Source organism: Prosopis cineraria, unplaced genomic scaffold (assembly GCF_029017545.1).
Source record: "Prosopis cineraria cultivar Desert tree isolate PC_DT_omini unplaced genomic scaffold, ASM2901754v1 PC9, whole genome shotgun sequence".
In the NCBI taxonomy this organism is placed as follows: domain Eukaryota; kingdom Viridiplantae; phylum Streptophyta; class Magnoliopsida; order Fabales; family Fabaceae; genus Prosopis; species Prosopis cineraria.
In genome coordinates this window covers 9923109-9944290 of record NW_026555340.1, presented here as the reverse complement: position 1 = coordinate 9944290, position 21182 = coordinate 9923109, and the positions used below count along the sequence as shown (strand labels likewise).

The window sequence follows — 21182 nt, the reverse complement described above, 5'->3', positions numbered from 1 at the left end:
ACAACTAAGGAGTAATTTATCAGATTTAGTCACAGCATTTTCAATTTTTAATTAGTAAGTAATGTATAATCTTATACACCTGGAAAGGGTTACTGTGAAGAACAATGTAAAAATGCTGTGAGTACGAGTATATAAAGGGAGAGTCTATTTTAAAACATGCATTAGGCTCCTCAATATGAGATTCATATATAACAATGCACTTGTAGTCTATTCTAATAAGCTTGTTTCTTAATCTTTACTTCTCAAGTTAGCCTGACTTGCGCGTTTGAAGAAAAGTCCTCAATCAGCTACATTGCACATGTAGAGTCATGGATTCTTTGCACTTACAATGTTCATGCTCTCTTCAGTCAATGTCATTTAGCTCCATCAATTCAAGTGGTAATTTACACGTGTTGAGTAAGTTACCTTGTAGGTTGGGAATATAGAAAGTAAGAAAATAAATTATTGTTACCACATTTACTTGTGTGTGTGTGTGTGTGTATTACATCTAGCATCCTTTGTGTTCACGCCATCCTCATTTGATTTAAAATTCCCTTCATAACAATGGAATTCGTATTAGGAAAACCTCAGTTTTCTGGAATGTTAACACTTTGGTGGGTTGCCTTTATGATCAACTTCATAACTTTCTCTTCATCACATGTCTCCTCTTCCACAACTTCACAAAATAGTGAAGCAAATGCTTTACTGAAGTGGAAAGCCAGCCTTGACAACAAAAGCCAAGCTCTATTATCATCGTGGAATGGTAATACTAGTCATCCTTGCAATTGGGTTGGAATTACATGTGATGAATTCAACTCCATTTCCAATATTTCTCTTCAAAATCATGGATTAAGAGGTACGCTTTATAACCTCAATTTCTCATCTTTCCCAAATCTCCGATTCATAGCCATACATCAAAACTCATTTTATGGGATTATCCCTTCTCAGATTGGTGAGCTGTCAAAACTTAACATTATAAATTTTTTCGATAATGAGTTCTTTGGTAGCATTCCAAAAAGTATTGGCAACTTGTCCTCACTATCAAAACTTCATTTGAATAACAATAATCTCTCTGGAACACTTTCATCTTTGATCACACAATTGACAAGGAATATTGTTGTTCTAGACTTGGGTTTCAATTATTTCAATGGCTGCATCCCTGAAGGTATAGAAAATTTGGCCAACTTGTCTTACCTAAATCTAGGAAGCAATCTCCTTTTTGGCCACATTCCCCCCCAAATTGGAAGGATGATAAACCTCTGGTACTTAACACTTGGAGGTAATCAGTTAGTTGGCTATGTTCCCCATGAAATTGGATTGTTGAAGGAACTTCTTCAACTTGACATGTCTAAAAACAATCTCATTGGTAGCATCCCTAGTACTATCGGAAACATGTCTAATTTACAAGATCTTTATTTTTATTCCAATCAAATCTCAGGGTCCATTCCATGGGAAGTGGGGAAACTCTACCACATGGTAACATTACAATTGTTAGACAATGACATATCGGGACCAATCCCATACTCTATAGGGAATATGGCCAATCTGGTCACCCTCCTTCTTCATGAGAACCATCTTTCTGGATCTGTTCCTTCAAGTATTGGAAACTTGACCAAACTCACCTTGCTAGCTTTGTATGAAAACAATCTTTCTGGACTGATTCCTTCTAGTATTGCAAAGATGACAAAGCTGTCCGTACTAAGTTTGTTTCAAAACAAACTTAGTGGCAATCTTCCATCAGAAATGAATAACCTTACCAAGTTGCAATCCTTGCAAATTTCTAACAATAATTTCAAAGGTCATTTGCCCCAAGACATTTGCCATGGTGAGGTACTAGCTTACATTAGTGCCAATCAAAATCATTTCAGTGGTCCAATTCCTAGAAGTTTGAAGAATTGCTCTGGCCTTAGAAGAGCCAGACTTGAAAATAACCGATTCACAGGAAATATAGTTGATGCTTTTGGTGTATACCCACACTTGTACTACATTGATTTGAGTAACAATGCATTTTATGGCCACTTGTCACCTAATTGGGGTAAGTGCCATAATCTTTCAAGCCTCAAGATATCCAATAATTACTTATCAGGGTGCATACCATTGGAGTTATTTGAGGCAACGAAGTTACAGAGACTTGATTTGTCTTCAAATCAATTGATAGGAAAGATCCCAAAAGAATTGAGTCAATTGTCATTATTGACTGAGCTTATGTTGAGCAACAATCAATTTTCAGGAAACATTCCCCCTAGTTTAGGATCACTGAAGAACCTTGAACAGTTGAGTCTAGCTAACAATCACTTAAGTGGTTCAATTCCAAAAACAGTTGGTCAATTGATCAAGTTATGGGCATTGAATTTAAGTGGAAATAAGTTCTACAGCCTTCCTTCTAGCTTTGGCCAGCTGCAACATCTTCAATATCTTGATCTTAGTGGAAACTCTTTCACTGGATAAATCCCGACCATACTTGGAGAGCTACAACAATTGGTAATGTTAAACCTCTCACATAGTAATTTCTCTGGTACCATACCTTCATCTTTTGATAACATGAAAAGCTTGATTTCAATTGATATATCACAAAATCAATTAGAGGGTCCACTTCCAAATATTTCAGCCTTTCGTACGGCTACAATGGAAAGATTAAGAGGCAACAAAGGCTTATGTGGCATTGTATTTGACTTGCCAATTTGCCCAAAAAAAAAACAACTGAAGCCATCACAAGGGTAAGAAAATGGTAATTTTTGTTGTCTCCTTTGTTTTGGGATGTGTGACGATGCTAGTAATACTTTACAAGGGATTTTTATATATTATTTTCCATCACAATGGAAGAAAATTAAAAAGTCAAGAAAGGGAACTGCAAACTCAAAATTTGTTTGCTTTGTGGAATTTTGATGGGAAAATAGCGTATGACAACATTATTGAAGCCACAGAGGAATTCAATGAAAAATATCTCATCGGAGTTGGAGGGCATGGAAGTGTCTACAAAGCTGAATTATCCAATGGTCAAGTTGTAGCTGTGAAGAAGCTTCATTCAATACCAGAGAGGGATTTGTCTCATCAAAAGGCTTTTATGAGGGAAATTCATGCATTGACAGAAATTAGACATCGGAATGTAACCAAACTGCATGGCTTTTGCTTGCATACAAAGTTCTCCTTTTTGATTTATGAATTCCTTGAAGGGGGTAGCTTGGATAAGATAATAAGCAATGAGACACAAGCAATTGCATTGGATTGGAATAAAAGAATAAAAGTTGTTGAAGGTGTGGCTAATGCTTTAAACTATCTTCATCATGGATGCTCCCTTCCAATAGTTCATCGTGACATCTCAAGCAAAAATGTTATTTTAGACTCAGATTATGAGGCTCACATATTCGATTTTGGAGCAGCCAAACTTTTGACTCCTAACTCAAGCAATTGGACCATGTTTGCTGGCACCTTTGGTTATGCTGCTCCAGGTTAAGACTTTTTTTTTTTTGTTTTTTGTGATTTCCCATTACTTATGAATTTCATTGTTCTATATTTCATGTGGTACAAGTTGAATAAAATTATAGCTAAATTTTCTTACTAATATTTTTTCCTTTTCTTTTTGGCATGATATCATTTTAATTTCACTCTAGAGCTTGCTTACACAATGGAAGTGACAGAGAAATGTGACGTTTATAGCTTTGGAGTGTTAGCACTGGAAATAATCATAGGAAAGCATCCAAGAGATATTGTGATGTCTTTTTTCTCGACCACATCTTCTATAAGAGAGGCAACAATAGAAGCCTACGATTTTCCTTTGAAGGAAGTGTTAGACCAAAGGTTAATTTATCCTCAAGGTTCAGTGGCTGAGATGGTGATGCTGATTGCAAGAGTAGCTTTCACTTGCTTGAATGAAAATCCACAAATTCGCCCAACCATAGAGCAAGTGTGTAAGGAGCTTGCCACATCAGCATCGCCTAGTTTCGTTCCATTCCATAGTATCACATTTGGAGATCTCAACTGCAAAGAGTTTTGAACTTTATCAGTATTGATGTATCGTCTTCATATGATGTACTCATGTAGTTTAGCTTGTCTTGAATAATGATCAAAAGCCCCTATTTTCTAGTCTTAATTTTCTTTTCATTCCTAACTTTTTGATCTAATGACAATAAGGCTGCACTTTGTTTTGCTTCAGCCAGTTCTACATGCATCTGTATGCTTTCAATTTCTTTTTTATTTATTTTTCCGATTACGCTTTGACTATTTTTTCATAATGCGCTTTACTGTCAATTATAATTTGGTTTAATTATTTTAAATGTTATGTTGCATTGTGGTTAAACTTCAAAACTTTTGTCCTCTTTGCGTTTTTGATACCTCTATGACTCTCATATCTTTTCTTATATCTCATCAATTGAAAAATAGAGTTAAAATCATCACTTCTAATTTTTCATTTTCATTTTGAATCTTTATTCATATCTCTTCTTCATTTTAATTTTATTAAACTATCCAAACAAAACATTTTAAATACATGAATTCTAAATTTGAGATTTGAATGTGAGATTTTAAATTTAAAATTTAAATCCAAGTCCACAAATTCAAATGCTACCTAACAATAGTTTCTTTCGCAACTATTAAATTACTGTCCATAAATGAGTTGAAATATGAAATAGCTCACTATTTTTCTGGATAAAAAATGCACCTAAAAATTACAATGCTCTTTAATCAAACTAGAAATGAATCTAATAACCACAAACACAAGAAAAGAAGGAACATAACATGTTGAGTGTAATAAATTCAATGAATGCAATGGGCTACTTTTCAATTACATACTTTAATTTTTTCTTTTTGTCAGGCCAACAAGACAAATTAAATTCACTAGTTTTCAACAGAAGGAAGACATCTACAAACCTTTATAGGGGAGACATGGTAGAAATCAGGCACTCAAGTCCCATGATTTATGTGAATTAAAGAGAAATAAATTAAAGTGAAGCAGATCAAAGGGAAATTAGAACCAGAAAGGGGAAATTTTCACTGGATAATGCGAAAAGAAACTGTTGGATGATCACATCTAAATGAGGATATGAAGTCATGAATTCAATGAGAATCAAGCCTTATGGCTATATTCTCCATATATAGTATATTAATAATTAGACTTCTGTGGTAAATTTAGTTTGAATAGTATATCATCAAGCGGTCGAGAAAAAAAAATGAATCCACAAGCAGGGACATAACTACATACATATAATTCATCAACGTACTTTTGGAAAGTAAAACCTAATTTAGTACAAGGGTAACATATTATAGTATTAAAATTAAAATTTATCATAAGTTCTTACAATATTGTGGGTATCAATCAAAAGATTGGCTATCACACTACTACCAAACAGAGAAGTTTGGGAGCATTTATTTTTGGTTTATAGGAATGTTTCAGAAGAGCTCCCATATCCAAAAGACTCCTACATGAAAGCTTTCCAGTAGGGTGAGCCTATGGTAATGCTTTTGACAAAAGTGCTCTTATAAGGGGAGCCTTACAGGAGTGCTCCCATAGGTTAAAGATTTTTTAAAAATTTTTTTATTATACCCAATGGGAGCACTCCCATAGGTCAAAGATTTTTTTTTTATACCCAATGGGAGTGCTCCTATAGGCTAAAGATTTCTTAATATTTTTTATACTCCTATCGGAGTGATTTTGTAAAGAAGCACTTTAATAGGTTCAGCTTTCCAGAGTGCCTCCTTACAAAAAGCATTGTAAATTGTTCCATCTCATTATCTAGGAGCATTTTTAATAAGTAAGCTTTTTGGTAAGGGCGTTATCGTAAGTTTTCTTTGTATAGTATCAGATCCTTGTGAATTATATTGTTTCTTAGCAAATACTCTCTATAGGTTAAAGATTTCTTAATTTTTTTTATAATCCTATCGGAATGCTTTTGTAAAGAAGCACTCTAATAGGTCCGGCTTTCCAGAGTGCCTCCTAACAAAAAGCATTTTAAATTGTTCCATCTCATTATCTAGGAGCATTTTTAATAAGTAAGCTCTTTAGTAAGGGCGTCCTCGTAAGTTTTCTTTGTAGTAGTATCAGATCCTTGTGAATTATATTGTTTCTTAGCAAATAATCTCCATACCCTTGCAGACATCAACCGAAAACTTTAGTAGTTGAGAGAGCTCTAACATATTATTTGGTTTTTGTGCAAGTAATTATAGAGACTTCCTACAGGCATATACTCTGCAAGCAAGGCTAAAAAACTTAAGCTAACACAAGTAAAAGCATACTACTAAACTATTCAAAAGAAAAATGCCCAATGACATAGTAACATACATAAACTAAATGCACAGAGAGACAGTATTAACAAACATGAGTGAAGTGCCAATAACACAAACAACACTATCATGATCACAACTCAGGCTAAAGGAAAATAATTCACAATGTCACAGATGTCACTACGTTTATTGATAATCAGTCTACCAATAAAGTTTGTCAATAACAAAGAGATCAATACAATGTTCAGCAACACACAAAAAAGGAAGCGAATATATATATATAGTATATGTATATTTAAAGATCTCCAAATTATTCAATTGAAAGGTCACATCATAAAGTCTCCTGCTTTAATAAATAATTATTATATTTAAACAAAAGTTAAAAAAAATAATATAACTTTTAGTCCTTCAAGTTTATCTCAATTATCGATTTAGTTTTTTAATTTAATTTTTATTAGTTATATTATTTTTTTTATTGATAATAGATATCCTCTTATTATAGATAATCATATTTGAGGTATAGTTTAATACTAAATGTGGGCACTTCTCTCAGTGAGCATTTGAATCTTAGTTCGTCATATTGTAAGAGACTAACTTTTGCTATTAGACATAACCCTTGTTAGTGTTAATTATATTCTTAATTCTTAATATACACTAAATAATAAATTTTAATGTAAAATAATTTGTGTAAAAAAGCAATTCTAAACAAAATATGTGTTTTATGTTTTAAATTTGTGTTGATATACCCCCTCTGTTCAAAAATGTAAAGACATTTTTAACCAAATCTCACTCCTAAATAAAGTAGTTACCGACTTTCCAACTAACCATATTTTTCCATATTTATCCCTATTAAACACACTATAATAAATATAAAGTCATTATTAATAAGGGCACTTTTGAAAAAAAGGCATGATTACACCTCGAAAGACTAAAATGCCTTACATTTTTGAACATATAACTCCTCAAAAAATAACTTATATTTTTGAGCAAAAGGAGTAACAATTTCTTAAAAAAAAATTGTTCAAAGAGAGATAAGAAATTCTGAAATAAAATAAGTACTAATTTTCTCTGTCTTCTAAACATTGGAGAATAAAAAAGTTATTTATATATACTTTCATTATTATAGTTATTTTTTGTTAATTACTTAGAAAAATTTATTTTACATCTTTTAATTATCCGTTTTCATTGGAGAACATATTTTCATAATTCTATAATTTTTTACAGGAATAAAAATTTAGGTGAGTTGAATCTTGAGAGCTCACAAGAACCAAAGTCAGGTTAGAAGCTTTTTTTTTTTTTTTGCCAATAGGTCGATATTTAATGTGATTGCATATGTATAGATTCAACTTTGAAATCTTGAGAAATACTATCACCATTCTAAATTATAAGATATTTTTAGACAATACTAATATACCAATAAAGCTCAATGATGACACTATATAAACTTATTTTTTCAAAATAAAAATATAAATTTTTAAAAGTACCATTCATTTAATATAAGGTTAAAGGAAAATTTCACCTCTTAACTATTAGCTTAGTAGCATCTAGCATCCTAAAGTTATATGTATCACAATTTTGCCCTTCAACATTTGAAAATGGTATATTGGACACCATGTTGTTAAAAAATTTAACTTTAACTGTTAGTTAATAAAAAATAATTACAAGAAAGGCCTTAAAAATTATAGAAAATGACCATTAAAATTACACATAAATACCCTATAAGAACATTAACATAAAGTAAGTCCTCTAAGTTACATGTAAATAAAAAGATATAAGTGTTATTTCTTATCCACACAAAAAGCTAAAATGATTTTGACTAACCATTATTTTAGAGACTTAATAGATATTAATTTTCTTATATAATACTTATTTACAATTTTATGCACTACTACATAAAAAGGCTTTGGTGGCATTTTAAATTTTAATTTTGTGATGTTTGTAAAATGCTATAAATCTCAATGCTATTAAAAGCCTTAGGTGGCGTTTCATTAATTAATGAACGCCACAAAAAGCTGACACAACGGTGGCATTTCTTCAAATAAAAAACACTACTTCTCAAAATTATTTTTTTAAAAAAATAAAAGGAAAGAGGTGGCGTTTATTCTAATAAACGCCACCTCTCTTCCTTTGCTTTTTTTTTAAAAAAAATTGCAAGCATAAATTTATATATTATATATATAATATTTCATATATTCATCAATTTATATACACAAATTTTTTAATAAATATATAACTAAGTTATACAATAATTTTGATCTATATAATTATCATAACTAAATAATTAATTTTGCATTATACAAAACTTCAATAAATTTAGCGAGATCATAAAAAAAAAATCATGAGAGTATCTCAAATACTTCTCTTGCATATTTATTGAATCTGTCAAAAATTTGAATCAAAGTCAGAGTGACAACATATTTAAGATTATATATATATATATATATATTTTGCAGAGGTAAAAATATAAAATTAACTTGCCTCTAGATTAAACTTTTAGCAAATAGTAGCACGGCTAGGATAAGAAATATTTTTGAGCTCAATAAATGCCACTTCCCTAGCCTTATTTGTTAAATAACATGGTATACTAATTAAAATTATTAATTTAATAAATTATAGTAAAATAATTATTTAATCTAATAAAAATAAATCAATAATAGAGAAGAGAGGTGGCATTTTCAAGCTCAAGAAACGCCACCTCTCTGCTTTTTAATTATTAAATAACAATATATATATTAACAATTTATACTAATTAAATAACTTAGAATAATATAATCATTTAAATTTTTAAAGAAGTTAAATAATACAACACAAGAGAGGTGGCATTTCCAATCTTTGGAAATGCCACCTCTCTCCATTTATTTATCATTAAATATTATTAAGAATTAATTATAAATTTTAATTAAATAATTAATAAAATAATTATTTAATATATAAAATAAAATATTAAATTAATAACATAATATAAAGATGATGTTTTTAAGCTCAGCAAACGCCACTTCCTTAGCCTTATTTATTAAATAATATGATATACTAATCAAAATTATTAACTAAATAAATTATAGTAAAATAATTATTTAATCTGATAAAATAAAATAAAAAATAATAACAGAGTAGAGAGGTGGCGTTTTCAAGCTCAGGAAATACCACTTCTCTACTTTTTAATGATTAAATAATAATACATATTTTTAATAAGTACTAATTAAATAAAATAATTATTTTAACTTAAAAAAATTAAATAACATAAAACAAGAGAGGTGGCGTTTCCAGCTTTGAAAATGCCACCTCTCTCAATTTATTAATTTATTAAATATTAATATATAATTATTATAAATTCTAATTAAATACATAATAATAAAACTTTATTGAATCTAATAAAATAAAATACTAAATTAATAATAGAGTCTCAAGGTAATGTTTTAAAGCTCAGTAAACGACACTTCCCTGACTTTGTTTGTTAAATAATATAATAACTAATTAAAATTATTAATAAAATAATTATTTGATTTAATAAAAAATAAATTAATAATAGAGTAGAGAAGTAGCATTTCCAAGCTCATAAAACGACACCTCTCTGCTTTTTATTTAATTTTTTAAAAAATTAAATAATACAACATAGAGGTGGTGTTTTCAATCTTTGAAAACGCCACCTTTCTTTATTTATTGATTATTAAATATTATTAAGTATTAATTATAAGTTTTAATTAAATAATTAATAAAATAATTATGAATCTGATAAAATAAAATACTAAATTAATAATAGAGTATTAAGGTGACGTTTTTAAGCTCAACAAACGTCACTTTCCTGACTTTATTTGTTAAATATTATGATATACTAATTAAAATTATTAACTAAATAAATTATAGTAAAATAATTATTTGATCTAATAAAATAAAATAATAAATCAATAACAGAGTAGAAAGGTGGTGTTTTTAAGCTCAAGAAACGCCACCTTTTTGCTTTTTAATGATTAAATAATAATACTATATGTTTTTAATAAGTTCTAATTAAATAAAATAATTATTTTAACTTAAACAAATTAAATAACATAAAACAAGAGAGGTGGTGTTTCCAGCTTTGGAAATACCACCTCTCTCAATTTATTAATTTATTAAATATTAATATATAATTATTATAAAGTCTAATTAAATATATAATAATAAAACTTTATTGAATTTGATAAAATAAAATGTTAAATTAATAACAAATTATCAAGGTGACATATTAAAACTCAGCAAACGACACTTTTTTGACATTATTTGTTAAATAATATGATATACTAATTAAAATTATTAATTAAATAAATTATAGTAAAATAATTATTTGATTTTATAAAATAAAATAATAAATCAATAACAGAGTAGAGAGGTGACATTTTCAAGCTCAGGAAACGCCACCTCTCTTGTTTTATGTTATTTAATTTGTTTAAGTTAAAATAATTATTTTATTTAATTAGTACTTATTAAAAACTATATTATTATTATTTAATCAAATGCTACTTCTCTAACCTTATTTGTTAAATAATATGATATATTAATTAAAATTAATTAATGAAATAATTATAGTAAAATAATTTTTTAATTTGATAAAATAAAATAATAAATTAATAACAAAGTAGAGAGGTGACGTTTTCAAGCTCAAGAAATGCCATCTCTCTACTTTTTAATTATTAAATAATAATATATGTTGTTAATAAGTACTAAATAAATAAATAAATTATTTTAATTTTAAAAAATTAAATAATACAAAATAAGAGAGGTAGCGTTTTCTAAGCTTTGGAAACGCCACCTCTCTCAATTTATTAATTTATTAAATATTAATATATAATAATTATGAATTTTACTTAAATACATAATAATAAAATATTATTTAATCTATAAAATAAAATACTAAAATTAATAAAAAAGTTTAAAGGTGATGTTTTTAAACTCAGCAAATGCCACAATTCCATAGCCTTATTTGTTAAATAATATGATGTACTTATTAAAATTATTATTAAATAAATTATAATAAAATAATTTTTAATTAATAAATAAAATAATAATTAATATAGAATAGAGAGTTGGCATTTTTAAGTTCAAAAAAGTCCCTTCTTTGCCTTTTAATTATTAAATAATATATATATTATATATAAATAATGTATACTAATTAAATAATCTATAATTAAATAATTATTTAATGGAGCAGAGAGGTGACATTTTCAATTTGCTTTCAGTTATTAAAAAAATATCAATTTAGTACAAAGTAAAGAGGTGGCGTTTTGCCATGTTTGAAACGCCACCTCTTGTTATTTATTAAAATTATAAATAAAAAAGTAATTTATGAGCAGTGGCATTTGATATAAAAAATGTCACCTCTTTACTTTACCTTTAACATCAGTGACATTTTATTTTTTTTATTGCTATAAAATACATGTTACTAAATGTCATTTTTTAGTGATGATGGGTCATTTTCTACAATTTTTAGGTCTATATAATTTTTTTGTAATTTTTCAGTCAAGATGTCAAAGTTAACTTTTTTAATAGTAGGGTGCCTAGTGTACTATTTTCAAATATTGAAAGGCAAAGTTGTGCCAAATATAAGTTTAGGATGCCAAACATTCCTAAGTAAATAGTTGAGGGGAAAAATATCCTTTAAACCCTTTAATATAATTTTAAATTTATAATCATTTCAATTTTCTCTTCACTTGAACGATAATATTAGAAAAGTGTCATTAATAAAAACTTATTTTTGTCAAGTTATCTTATATTTTGAATAACAAAATACCTTCAATATTATCTTATAATTTGAGATGAAGGGAGTATTATTTTTTACTAGCATTATGAAAATGATATTTAGTTAATTCAAAACAAGGAAGCAGTAGTGGCCAATAATTTTGAATTTGACCTTGTTGCATCACGTCTATGAAAAACAGTTGATGACTTTTTAAATTCAAAATATATATCTTTATTTTTTGAAATATTTTTTTAATGTTTACACTTCATATATAGATATCATTTTTTTTAAAAAAAACATAACTTTGGGTCTTTATGTTTCACTCAAGTTTTACTATTAATCCCTGAATTTTTTTTTAGTATTTTAAATTTTTACACATTTATTTTTCATTGTTTTATGTCCCTCCATGAACAAAGTTTTAGGGATATTGAAGGGACCTAAAATAGTAACAGATAAAAGTATAGGGACCTAAAATGTCGAAAAAAAGTATAGGGATTAATAATAAAATTCGAACAAAGTGTAAGAATTCAGAGTTATATTTTTTCCATTTTTTAAATAAAATTATACATTTTTTAATAAAAAAATAAATGACATGACACTCTGCATGTGGATGCAATAATTTTTTCGCGTAGGACATTAAAGTTTTATCTACTTTGGTGAACATTGGGCCTTTTATTTTTTATTTTTTAAAACAAGTAAAGATAAGAGGCATAGGAATGATAGGATGCAACGTATACACGTAAGTCAAAAGTTCTAACATCAAGGACCCGTTTTGTTGTTAGAAAGAATCTGTAAAAATAGGATGGATTGAAAAATCAATACAAAAATAAATTAAATTTTTTCCCTCCTCTTAATAAGTAATAAGTATAATAAAATTTAATATTATACATCATGAATATAGGAATCATTATACCCTTCAAAAATTTTATAAATTTTGACTCTCAACTATATAAACTAAATTACCTTCTTTACACATATAGTTTATCTATACCCCTTCCACATTTTGATCATATTTCTTTATTTTTATTTTTTCAATCTATCTATTTTATTCCTTTAATTTCTAGCAACTAAATGGGACCTAAATTTTTAAGGTGCATGCATTTTTATGCTCAAATTTGAAATCTTTGGTTCAAATGGTATATTTTCTTGCTATAGTTGAATCACGTACTCTAATAATTAAACTTTTTTTTGTAATTGAAAGAAAGTTTTAAAGGAAACGATATCACTATACATGATAATGCAATAATTTTGCACAAAGGTCTTAACTTAATCTACATTTGTGAAATTAGGCTTTTTATCAAAAGGGGAAAAAAATGAACGACACAATCTCTGGTGGAACCACGTGTTCAATAATATTAAAATTTATTTAAAAATTTTTTAAAGCGAACAGCATGACTAGACATGATAATGCAATGACTTTGCATAAAGGACTTTTTATCAAAGAAAAAACAAGTGCAATAATTTCCTGTGCAGGACATCAGAGCTTTTATTGTCACACCCCAAAATATGGGAGTGACCAACATAGGATATGTACCTAAACGCATATCTCTTAAGCCTAATTTAAGAATTTTTTATTTTTAAAAATACTTTTTATTTAAATGAAGTCGTTAATATTTTGTGGAGATTCCGGCGGAATTTTCCCTGTAAATGGAATCTCTTGAAATTCTACAATACAAATTTTCAAACAAAATTATAACAATTACGAGCTCAGCTCCTTCTAGCCAGTAGACAAGGTATTTAACAAAATAAAGACCCTAACCATAGCCTATGTGGAGCACCTATAACATTATTTATAAAAGTATACTACATAGATTAGAATTTTATATCAAAATAGAGATTAACTGAAAAGGCATCTAGCCTTCAATCCAGTAGCAAAATTCCTTGAATGATTTGTTGGAGGTACAAGTTATTTGATACCAAAAATATTTTTAGTGAATAACGTTCCAACCATAACATTTTGCAAATTCAAAATGAATAAGCTACAACATATACATAAATTAAAGAGAAAGCAATTCAATGTAAACAAATTTGTAAACTTAAAATAAAAGTTCTATATCACTTCAATATCAAGAATGTTTAAATTTATAATGACAAAACAACTTTAACGTTTGATCTTAACAAGTCAAAATGATTAAATAAATACATAAATAAAAATAATAACATTTGCTAATTAAAAACCATTAAAGTATGAAATCATCAATTAATTAAAAATTCATATCTCTGAGAATTTATCAGAACAATTTACAAACGTGGACACATAGTCCATGAAAGTAAATAAGCAAATGTGGCTTATGTCATGAAGACCAAAGTGGACACATAGTTCATAATGTTAAATAACCAAATGCAGCCTGAGCCATAAAACAAATGTGAACACATAGTCCACGAGGGTAATATACTAACTAAATACGACTCAAAGCCACGAAAACAAATGTAAGTATGAGACTCACAAATAATAAATGTGAGAACAGAGCTCATGAAAATTAAGCTAACGAGTCATTGACCATAACACCACCAAGGGCTAACAGAACTATTGTTAGCAACAAGTGTCATGTATAAATTCCTTTCAAATTTATTTTCAAACATGGGAGAAAATCATCACTATAAAAATATAATTCCTATTCTCAATTCAAACTCTCATGAATAGCTTTGAGCATTAACAACTTGCAAAAATTAAATTTCATAACTAATATCCATGTTTGGCATTTATTGAGTAACAAAAAAAATATTCATAGTTGATAAAAATAATCTTATCAATTTTGAAATTATCTTTCATAAGAAAAAACACATACACATGCCATAATTCAAATATCATTTGACATCTCTTTACAATTTTTCAAATAAAAATAATTTAATTAATAAAATATTAAATATGTAATATAATTGTTATTAAATTATCTATGTAAAAAAAGTGTATCTATATATTTTGGAAAGAGAATTTTAGTGATAATCAGTTGGAACACTATTTACTTGCTTAATAAATTCCCAAGCATATAGCTTATTTCAAAATTAGCCCTTTTTGCAACAACTCGAGATCTTTAAATTCCTATTGTCCAAATAATACTATTGTTATTTTCCTATATATACTCTGCAAATCTAAAATTTACAACCTAAATTTATTCAAGGATAAGAATAGATATATTTTTCCCCCAAACATTGCATCAATTATTCCTTAGAAATTCCAAAAACTAACATATCAATAGCCATCTAGTTCTTGAATTACCAATCAAATTACCTATTCCACAAATTTCTAATTTCTGTCTCAATTTTTATTATAAAGTGTCTTCTATAATATTTTGACTAACAACAATACAACCATCACAAGAATCCCGTCATAATATATCAGATTCTTCTAACAAGTATTATTCCAAATGCCTTGCAAGCACTATTGTTTAAAACCATGATATCAAGTTCTCTTCTCTTCCAATTTCCTTATAATATATAATAGGGTTTTATTGGACTTCCTACAACTTCAATCCAAAATTTCAAAGAAATAGCATAAACAATCCTTATCTTCCACTTTTCTCAAACATCTCTATTTCTAATTCTAACTTCCTTTCAAGCATTTTATTGAACATCTCATATGCATTAAAATTCAAACCAATACTAAGCTTCTTCCTCCTCAATATCCTTTCTAAATTTTTCCAAGAATCAATATTTATATTAATCAAGATTCTCAAATCTCATCCTTCAGCACATAAAAATTTAGTTTTAACTTTAAAGGAAAAAAAATTCATATTTATCTCCAATTATAGCAACCCAAATCAATTTTGTAATGACCCTAAATTTTAAATTAAGTTAAATTATTTTTTCAATTAAAGTTTTATTTAAATTAGTTCTATAGCTAGTGAAGGATGGTGGTTCACAGGGGATTATGCTTGCAATTTTCTTAAGAATTCAAAAATTTTAAATTTTACTGACAAAATTTGGTTTTATTTTTAATTTTGTAAAAATTTGTGCTTTGCTTATAATTTTCCCTTGGCCCTTTCTTGCAAATTTCTCAAAAATCTTTCATCAGACTTATATCTTTGCGAGAAAGAAAAGAAAGCAGAGCATCCTCACTTCCTTTCTCCACCGACTTTGAGCACTTCGTTTCTCGTCACTGTCGTTTCTTCTTTGCACCTTCGACTTGCTCTCCTTCTCATTGCTGGCCTTCACTTAGTCTCACAGGTGCGTCTTTGAAGTTGGAAGAGTGGAGTTACCCGAAATTTTTCTCCTTTGCTGTCACTTCTCGCTTGTTTGTTCAGGTTTGGCTTCCGTGCGTGCGTGTGTTTAGCTTCACTTATTTTCGTTTCTCAATTGCTGAGCGTCTTGCATATGTGAATGTTAAGCTTAAATCCTGTCCTTTCTGGGTCAAGATTGCTGGTCTTCTTCCTTATCGTCCGAGCTGCAAAACAGAGCATTTTTCTTTCCTTCATCAGCGTCGACTACATGATGGCTCTAAGCTGTCACTACTGCACTTAAGATTGAGGTAAATCATTTATCCTCTCTTCTCCGCCTTCGAGTGCAACAACAGCTGAAAGGTTGAATCTTCTTTCCCGTTTCTGCTTCGTTTTGTGGCTGTTAGAGGTGTGTGTACGCATGTTCAGTCTGTCTCTTTTCATCCTCCTTGATTGTCGAAGTTCTCTCTCTCTGTGTGTGTGTGTGTGTGTGTGTGTGTGGCAGCTTGATTGTCATTGCTGGCCAAAAAAAAAATTCTGGTTTTCTTCCTTCTCTTTTTGTAGAACGCCGAAGACATTCTGCTTTCTTTCTTCGATATAGAACGTGCTGATTCCTTCTTGTTGCCACTAAGTTTCGTTTGGGCAAGAGTTGAGGTTTATGTGTCGCTTAATGCTGGATATTGTTACACTGTGATGCTGAATTGAATTTGGGTATAGAATTAACAATTTGAAAGTTGAAGAATTGCATGTTGCCTCCCTCATAAATTGGTCAAGAATAAATGCATGCCCCCAAGATATTTGTAAAAATATGTAAAAGGAGAATTTGGTGGATTAAATGTTATTAAACTTTCATGTTATAGTTTAAAGAAGTATATGTAAGTTTTGGTTCAAGTTATTGGAGAAGAAGAAAGAATTATGTAGGATGCTTGTTTTACTCTTTTTTGTCTAGAGAAAGCTTAAGAATAATCAATATGATTTATTATGATTTATTAATGAGTATGATTCATAAGGAAGCTAGTACGAGAATAAATTTAGAGTATTCAAATGATTTGACTAACTCAAGTATACTCAAAATATAATTAGTTATAGTATTACTATTAGTATCGATTGTATTAAATATTAATACCCATTAAATGCTTGGAAGATTATTTGATTTAGAATTTTACTCATTTGTCAGGACATCAAGGGCATCATAAGAATAAAAGTCAAAAGTTAAGAGAAGCAAGCTTTAGAATTTTTGAAAAACTCTTAGGTGAGTGGGTAGCATTCCGAATAAGCTTTAGAAAAATGTTTAAGCAATTCCTTTATTTAAGTTTAATATTATTCTCTTATAAACATTCTTGCAGATTCTACTTTATGATAATTGTTTTATAAATGATGATTTCTTGGTTTCCCCTATGATTTATATTATTGCTAAACAATGATTGAAGTTGATATATGACAAACAATATTTTTTAAAAAAAGGAATTTATTTACTAAATTCTATGTTTTACAGATTCTACTTTATGATAATTGTTTTATAAATGACGATTTCTTGGTTTCCCCTATGATTTATATTATTGCTAAACAATGATTGAAGTTGATATATGACAAACAATATTATTTTTTAAAAAGGAATTTATTTACTAAAATCTATGTTTGATATGGAAGTTTTTAAAATAATGATTCGTGCATGGAGGATAGGAACATGAATATAAGAAATGGATAATTGAACAATATAATTGAAAGGGAAATTTTTTTGAAATTTTATTCTTGTTCCATGCACGCTCAATTTTAATAAGGGGGATTGAATTCAAAACGCTAGATGCTAATAGTAGTTCTATTAGCCCTTGGCGTGCTATGGTATGCCTAGCTAGTAGGGTACTTGTTGGAGGTATTAGCCCTGTACGAAGGCTAACGCATGTGGATCGAAGGGATGGTAATTCGTGAATATTGTACTCACGCTTGTTTTTGTAGGCCTCGTGCCTGCACTTGATTCGTAGCTCTTGTCGCACTTGTTTCATAGCTTTTAGCTGTGCTTGATTAGTTATGTGCCCTTGTGGATTATGTATTCATGCTTGTTATTTATTTTGATAAAGCCCTCCTATATGAGATTTAAAGTTTATCATTTTATTTTTGCTTCTTTAAAGGAATTTTTTTAATTGCATCATTATTTGAAATCTTTATATATATATATATATATATATATATATTTAATAGAAATTTTTTGATAAACTTATCTAGTTTTAATGCTGTTATTGGTTTCATGGTTATACTATTGAGTAAACTCATCATTTGTTGTTAATTAAAGTAAGTCTCATTATTCTCTTGTTTTATTTAAACCAAATTTATTAGTTACTACCTATCATGTTTTATTTTTAATTATTTATAATTTATAATCTCGATTGGAACGCTGGTCATTAAAAAATTCTTTAGTTTCAGATATTGTAAATGACCCTATCTACTGATCATTGAGGGGCAGTATCGCTTTTTGGACAGTGGAAGCACGTTCTAGTTATTTTGATGTAAATGTATTGTTTTATGTAATTGTAATTTTGAGCTTCACATATACCATAGTTAGGTCTTAGTTTTATTGTGCTGATATATAATCTGTTAGTGTGGAGCTAGTCTCCTTTGTTGGATTGGCTGACAGGTTTTTCTATTATAGAAATTTCAGGAGGTCCAAATTACAGGGAAGACTCTGTCAAAATTTCTACAAAATATTAAGATTTTACGAACTTCATGATTATATATATAAACTAACTATCGATATTTTAGCTTAATCTCTAATTAATCAAGGCTTATGGAATATGAGTTTATCTCATATTCCATGCCAGTCATACTCTTAATACTGGGGTGTGACAAATTTATTTTTTAACCAAATTCAAGTTGTCTTAAACTTTAAATTTCATTTTACTCAAATCCCCCTCTAACCAAAATCACAAACGATAGAGCAGGAAAGAAAATCACATTCTCCAGCCATCAAGCACACATAGCAACAGTAAAACACACATAGAGGACCAGCAAAGGAGAAGAGACTCCAAGATCCTTACCTCAACTATGATAGAAGCAGGAAGGAGAAGGTTCTGGGCATATTAATAGGGAGGAGGAAAGAAGACTCTACAACACTGAACAAGGGCAGGCTGGACATTGAGCATGGAAGAGGGAAAGAGAAGAAGAAGAGGAATGTCGACGGCATGAAGGGAAACAGAAACTCATGCTCAAATGATAGATGAAGCTTCGGTGCTTAACCATGGTGATAATGAGCTGATGGCAGAGAAGAGATAGAAGAAGAATGGCCAACAACACTCACAGCTGCAACACAAACAGAGGGGGAAGAACAGAGGATTTGCAAGCTCCCTAACACCCACAACGGTAGTGGACAATGCACCCATATTCACTGGCAATGAACGATCATAGAAGAGGAGGAGGAAATTTCTCAAAGCATTCTCAATCTCTCTCTCTCTCATTGTAGCCGACGGAAAAGAAGAGGAATGGAAAAAAAAAAATCTAAAAATCTGGTGTGTTCTATTTTAAAAAGAGGGGTATTATGGTAATTTTGCAAAACTGAAACCTAACTGAAAAGCCTTCTTTTTGCATTAGCAAGAATCGAATCGAACTCATGACTTAATACATGTAAATTACCAATGCAACTCCCACTAGACCAACAATCATTCTTGTTAAAATACTTCCAAAACTAATCCAAATACAATTAAAACACACTATTATATATTTTAATTTTACTTAAACATCCTGGGTTATTACATTTATATTTATGTCAAGTTTATCCAAACCATCCAATCCTTGGCAGCATCTCTTGATTGCTTCTTCAATAATTTTTGAGAAAGTCACAATAGGTCCTTGATAGAAAAACATTAATTATAAATAAGTCTTAAAAAATGATGCCATGTATTTTGTTGTTCCTCTCACAGTAGTCAAAGTTAAAAACGTTCCGAAAGACCCACTCTAGAACATGTATTTTTTAGTAGTGATATTATCTTGCCAGTTTGAAATCCAAAATCTTTAAAGGTGTCATCAATTATCATAAAACTTGATATTAAAATGCAATATTTTCACACCACACCCATAATAAAGTTAAGCAATCCCATGAACCACTCATAAAAATATCTCATATTTTGAAATAACTTAAGGTGGTGATATAATCTTTGAAAAAATATAAATAATAAATAAATAAATATATATATATATATATATATATATATCCAAAGATCCCCTTGGACGAATTTATAGACATGCAAGAGCAGGCTTTATCTCTTCAACACAAAATCCATTAAGGTGTGGATCACATTGAATTATATTGGTATATATCCTCACAATAATTGCTTCTTGGCCATTAATATTGGATTTGCCCAACATTTTGAATGCAAAATTAGCTACACACACCTTAGTTTTCAACTTGTATAGAGAACCAAAACCTCCTTCATCTAACTTATGCTTGATTGAAACCTTTGACATTATCTTCAATTACTCCTTGTTGAAATGAAGTTATGAAGTATAAAAACCATCAACACAGCTAGGAATACGATACCAAATAACAAACTCTTCCATTGACAATTATATTCCTGATGTGATTTTAAGATTTGTCAGACCAAAAATTGAGACAGCGTGTAACCCTCTTCATTATTTGGCATAGTCATGCATAATTGTTATTCCAGGAAAGTCATAGAATATGTTATTAGTGGCAAAAATATGACTACTTATTGGATAAAGTGAAGGGGTTCAGATATGCTAATGTAAAAACTTGCAAATTTTCATTAAAAAAACTTTAATCTTTCAAATATCACCTAATTGTAAAATTAGCACATATAAATTTGGGTGAAAGGGTATTTTTTCTCCTCAACTATTCGTTCAAGAGCATTTAGTATCCTAAATTTATATGTGGTGTAATTTTCTCCTTTAACATTTGAAAATGATGCACTAGCACTCTACTATTAAAAATGTTAATTTTAATCATTAGTTGACCAAAACTACCTAAAAATTATTGAAAAAACCCATAAAATTACATATAAGTACATGTTTGGTTTGGATTTCAAAGCGTTGTGCCCCTTGTGTTTGCCAAGCATGCTAGAAGAGCTATGTCTTCGAGTGAGCTAGTAATTAGCAATTGTAAGTTCCCA

General features: G+C 28.9%; 1 protein-coding gene across 1 annotated transcript; it reads left to right on the top strand.

Annotated features, from left to right (window-relative positions):
• Positions 1-543: 543 nt before the first annotated feature.
• On the top strand, positions 544-19602 carry LOC129319550 (calcium/calmodulin-regulated receptor-like kinase 2). Its single transcript, XM_054964656.1, has 6 exons — positions 544-835; positions 2877-3428; positions 3591-3966; positions 15924-16152; positions 16237-16376; positions 19002-19602. The coding sequence occupies exons 1-6, from the start codon at positions 544-546 to the stop codon at positions 19141-19143; spliced, it is 1731 nt and encodes a 576-aa protein (XP_054820631.1). The 3' UTR covers positions 19144-19602.
• Positions 19603-21182: the final 1580 nt, after the last annotated feature.